This window comes from Microtus ochrogaster, chromosome 6 (assembly GCF_000317375.1).
Source record: "Microtus ochrogaster isolate Prairie Vole_2 chromosome 6, MicOch1.0, whole genome shotgun sequence".
NCBI classification, from domain to species: Eukaryota; Metazoa; Chordata; class Mammalia; order Rodentia; family Cricetidae; genus Microtus; species Microtus ochrogaster.
The window spans coordinates 81513040-81518199 of NC_022013.1; the positions used below are offsets into that span (position 1 = coordinate 81513040).

Consider the following 5160-nt stretch of genomic DNA (forward strand, 5'->3'; position numbering starts at 1 on the left):
CACCGCTGTCTCTGTTAGTTATTCTTTATGTTTGACTCAAAAGTTAAAAGCCACAATAAATACTGCCACCCTTACACTTAGCACGGGGGTGTCACATGTGAAATTGGTCACTGTTCTCTTCTAGAGTCCCCTTCTGCACTACTACTTCCTGTATTTCTTCTCTGCTCTGTATGCTTTGCTGTTAGTTCCCCTTCATCCGAGATCTGACAAGTTCTCTTCCTCCATTTGTCTCTGGTCTGTCTCAGCATGGGCTTTAGTGTCAGCTCCTAACTTCAGATTGAGGCTTTGCTGTTTTGGTCATCTGAACCCCTAAACCAATACAGCTATCGAACCTAAATAAGTCATTGATATTTCTTAAAACAGTTGTTTGTTTTTGTCTCTTTGTGTTTTATTTACTTATGAATCCAATTGGTTGTTTCCATTCTATGATAATGATGAAAGGAGCCGAATCAGAGAAGGCACTGTCATTTCTCTAGCAGCAGTGAGAAGTTTGAGTTCATGTCATTCTGTACTACTGACTAGGGCTACTTTGTTACAGAACTCTCCAGGTTACAAGGCTGCGTTTCTAAACAGCATTTGTAAAGCTGCATTTTATCATAGAGGGGGAAAGATACTTGGTAAAATTAAGTGCCTCTTTTGGCATATACAAACATTTTTAACTCCTACAGAACAACAGGTCATGTGTTACAGTAAGAATAAAGGAGAAGGATAGCTGTGATTCTGGTTATAAAGAAAATAACATTTTCCCCTAAAGACAAGGAGATTTAATTAGAAGGAAGAAAACTCGATGGAAAACAGAGAATCTAGGGACAATTTTAAGGTACTCTGGAGGGCATCATAATTTGGTGTCAAGCTGTCTTGGGTCCTATTCACTTTAGAACTCTACCGTAGAGCCACTTATTTCAGATGCTTCCAAGCAGAACCCACCCAATAGTTATGCTGGTAGATAATAGGATCAATTAGTCAGTAGGATTGATTGCATTAAATATGAAAAATAGACTATTTCAAATGCTCTCTCAGCAGCTGATGTGGTTAACCAGCATGCAAACCAGAAGTGCCTTTTGTCCTCCGTACATCTGTCACTCAGCTCAGCAGATACTTTTGTTAGGGTGGCTCTGCAGATGCAGGCCTGGATGCAGGCTTGCAGTCTGGGTGCAGATGGTAGCTGGGAAAGTGAGGGCTTCTAGTGAGTGTTCCTGCAAGAACCTGTCTTACAACTTCTCCAGTTATACAAGCTAAATCTTAGCTAGCTTTTTTTTTTTTTTTAAGGCTAAGCTTCTTGAAATGTTCTTCATGTTTGTGGGCTTGGGAGCATTCCCACACACCCCATCTTTCTGTTAACTGTGAGCTCTGTTCTTCCTCAGCAGGAACGTCAGTGAGCAGCAGTGGGGTGGCAGGCACTGGTAGTGGCTGACCACTTAACTCTGGCAAATCACCTTAGCCTCTAACTGCCTTGCTTTCTACGATTGAGATAATGCACTGACTTCAAATTGCTTTGTGGTGGGAATGTTATCTGTGTGCTTAGACTGGGTGCCTTCATCCCAGAAAGCTACTTCATATACCATAGTTTAAATTTTCTCAGTAGCCTTTGGAAAAGAAGTTGGGGGCTCACAAGCTAGTTTGAAAGTGATGGCAAGACCTTTCAGACCTTTTGAGTTTCTATGTAAAATCTGTACAAGGTTTAACATTTTATTTTCTACCAAAACAATTTGTAAAGACAATTTTAATGTGCAATTAATTTCTTACTTTCTGGTGTTTATTTAGCTGAGTTTATGCATAGGTGTGAGAGATTTTTATTTTATTTATTTATTTACTTTTGGTTTTTCGAGACAGGGCTTCTCTGTGTAACAGTCCTAGCTGTCCTGGAATTACCTCTTATAGACCAGGCTGGCCTCAAACTCATAGAGATCTGTCTGCCTCTGCCACCTGAGTGCTGGGATTAAAGGCGTGTGCCACCACTGCCTGGCTGTGTGAGAGTTTTTATCTGAAAGATAAAGATTACACTAATGAATTTGCATCAGAGTGTATTGAGTATCCTCTGGTACCAGTATCCAGGTGGGACTCTGTGCAGTCCACTGGCAGATTCTGCTCAGGGCAGCCCCTGCTAAGTTGATGGCATAGGTGAGAGAAGGCAAGAACTTGTGCACAGGCATGACCCAGGTTACAAGAGTGCACATGCAGACAGAAGAGAGGTCACGTCTTGACATTTGTATATGTCCAAGGTGGGGAGGGCCTGGAGAGAAGTGGCTCTAGGAGCCACACGAAGGCTTAGGGACCTAAAGGAGTCCATGTGTAGGGTGGATAGATGAGTGGCGTTTGCTGACTATTCTTACTATAAATCTCCATATTTTGTTTCTGTGTATATTGCTCAGAATGGACTGGGTGGTTCAGTTGCTGCAGGGTGTGGTGGGGTGTCAGGTTGCCTAGTTTTGCTGTTTTATGTTTACTGGACAGTAGTGTCCCTGGTACTGTGAGCATATTGAAGGCCCAGGTCCTTTGGTAGAAGCGGGGGTGGGAGGTGGGGAGTAGGAGGTGGGGGGGAGGGCAATTTAATGTGAAACAAGTCTCACAGTATCATTCTTCTTACGCAAATGTTACCTATTGTATACAACATAGCAAATTAATGACAGCTTTCACAGTGTGTCTAAAGGAAAAACTTTTTTTGTGTTGTGTTTTTAATTTGTATTGTAAGAGTTTTCAACTAACTAATCTTTATTTCAATAGACTTGCTGTTACACTGAGACCCGAGTAACTTAGAGAAAAAAAAAAAACTTAAATTGTTGAGATTTTTCGAAGCCACAAACCAGCCTTAAGTTTGTGCACATTATTTTAACATACATAATTGCTTGCCTCTGGTGTCGCCCTTCATTTTGCCCATCACTCCTAACTTAGAAGTTGACAGGTGTTGTTGGTATCTTCTCTGCTGTGGGAAGAAAAGACAGCAAGAGCAGAGAGGAGAGGTGGGGTAGAGAAAGCAGCCAGTGAGGACAGAAGAAGACACAGGTAGAGGAGGGGGCTCAGTGGTGGCTCCCCCCCCCCCACACACACAGAGACACTGGCTCATGATTCCTGCAGCAACCCTCGTTTCCCAAGAGCAGCATTTAAATGTTTTAAGTGTCTTCCTTATTTATGCATTTTCCTGCCTGCTTAGAACTGGATGGCTTTCTATCTTTCTTGTTTCTAGGGCCAAGAAATTGGAGCATGGCTGTGATCAGTGGGAGTGATTCTGTGCTTCTGAGCAATGGCAGCATCTCCACCGGCACTACCAATCCCTGTCCCCTTACCACCAGTGATGGAGACCTCACAGCCCAGCAGCTCACACCCAGAGAAACCCCGAGAACAAAAGCGAGCCCAAATGGATGCCTGCAACTTAATGGCACAGTTAAGTCATCCTTTCTGCCTTTAGACAACCAAAGAACACCTCAGATGTCAGCTCAGTGCTGCCACCCTTGTCCATACCATCACCCTGTGACCAGCCATAACAGTCACCAAGAGTGCCATCCCGAGGCTGGCCCTACAGCATCCTCCTCTCTGGCCTCGTGTTGCATGCAGCCACATTCCGAATACTCTGCATCTCTGTGTCCAAACCATTCACCTGTATATCAGGCTGCACACTGCCTTCAGCCCTCACCATCCTTCTGCCTTCATCACCCGTGGCCTGACCATTTCCAACATCAGCCTGTACCGCAGCACCTGACCATCATCAGGTGAGTGTGCTGGACGTCATGTTGGCTTTCAGCGTTAAACTAATCGCATATGAACGTGACCACTTCTATTTATTTCTCCCAAAGAAGGAGGGAAAAGAAAAATGGTCAGGAAATAAACCCATATAAACACTTACTTTGTGGATTGTATGAAGCCCACTAAAATATAACTGAAAAAATGTATTTGTGTTATCCATTGACTGTGTGTGTGTGTGGTGAGCATATGTAGATGTGACGGGGTCTTGTGTGTAGCCCATGGCTTTTTTTTTTACTTTTGTTACTTCGTATAAGGGATGTATTTTGGTGAGGTTACCCAACTAGGGGCTTCCTTAATGTGTTATTAGTAGTGACCAACCTGTATGAAAAAGAAGTTAAAAGTGCTTGCTTCCTTATGATTCTATGTGTGTGTGTGTGTGTGTGCTCACAGTTTCTATTCTTAGGGTTTGAGTGTTTATGTAGGTACACTGACATCAGAGGGAAGTAACATCCTTCCATAGCACACAGAACCTATAAACCACAGCATGGGATTTTAAGACTTTTTTAGATCTGGAAGATTGAAAGTGGTATAAGAATTGCTATCACTATTAGTTCTTCCTTCTCTGTGCATCATCCCTCTTTCTTTTATATGTAGTTTTTAGAAGTACTTCTTTTATGTCAGCCACTGCAGGTAAGCAGTGGTGCCATGTTTTATAGAGTGCTGAGTTCTTCATAAGCAAAGTATTGTTATGTGATTTTAGGTATTAAGTCTTTATGAACTAGAAAAAGAACAACATTCCCTTTACAATCAAGGTGTGCTTCACACATTCACACAACGCACACACACATGCGCACACACACACACACACTCAACTAGAGCTTAAGGTGCACTTTGATGTTTGTCGTCTTCCACATCTCAGTATGACATACAACATTTCTATCACTCCAGACAACTTCCTTGTGCCCGTCAGTCTTTGCCTCCCACTCCATCGCACGCCAGGACTGCGCTGTTGACCTGCTCCTGGACACACAGTCACACTGCATTTATTCTTTTGTGCCGGGCAAGTGTTGCTCAGCGACATCGTAATTGTTTGCTGTTTGTTTTTACTACAGACTGGTAATCCATTGTGCACATGCAGCAGGCTCTCTTGTCGGTTCAGAGCCAGGTCCAGTAAGGGGAGAGAGTCTTCACTTTTGTCACTTTTGTCAAGATGGGCTACTCTTGGTCTTTCAGAAGTGACAGAGATACAAGAAAAGGGCAAAGACCATGTGGAGGAAGTGGAGCAGTCTCCGCAGTATGTTTCTTTGGGCTCTAAGTACATTTCCATATTAGATTTGAGAGCCTCTTGGTTCTAGAAGTATACGGAATCCCCCAAAGCTAGCCTTAGATGATTTGTCCTAATAGCTCTGGGCTGCGTGATCAAGTTTGGACTCTTCCCATGTTGAATTAAGCTCTGTAACTAGTGGATTCTAAAATTAC

At 43.1% G+C, this 5160-nt stretch overlaps 1 protein-coding gene across 7 annotated transcripts in view; it reads left to right on the forward strand.

The window, feature by feature from the left end:
- Positions 1-5160, forward strand: part of Disp1 (dispatched RND transporter family member 1) — a 154536-nt gene that overhangs the window by 97994 nt on the left and 51382 nt on the right. For 5 of the 7 annotated variants that reach the window (XM_005348926.2, XM_013346991.2, XM_026779838.1 and 2 more), the window contains one exon: positions 3185-3707. In XM_005348926.2, coding sequence (XP_005348983.1) covers positions 3202-3707 — 506 coding nt within the window. In that variant the 5' untranslated portion in view covers positions 3185-3201. The remainder of the gene's footprint in view (positions 1-3184; positions 3708-5160) is intronic. The other 2 variants (XM_026779841.1, XM_013346992.2) reach the window with 1 other exon arrangement.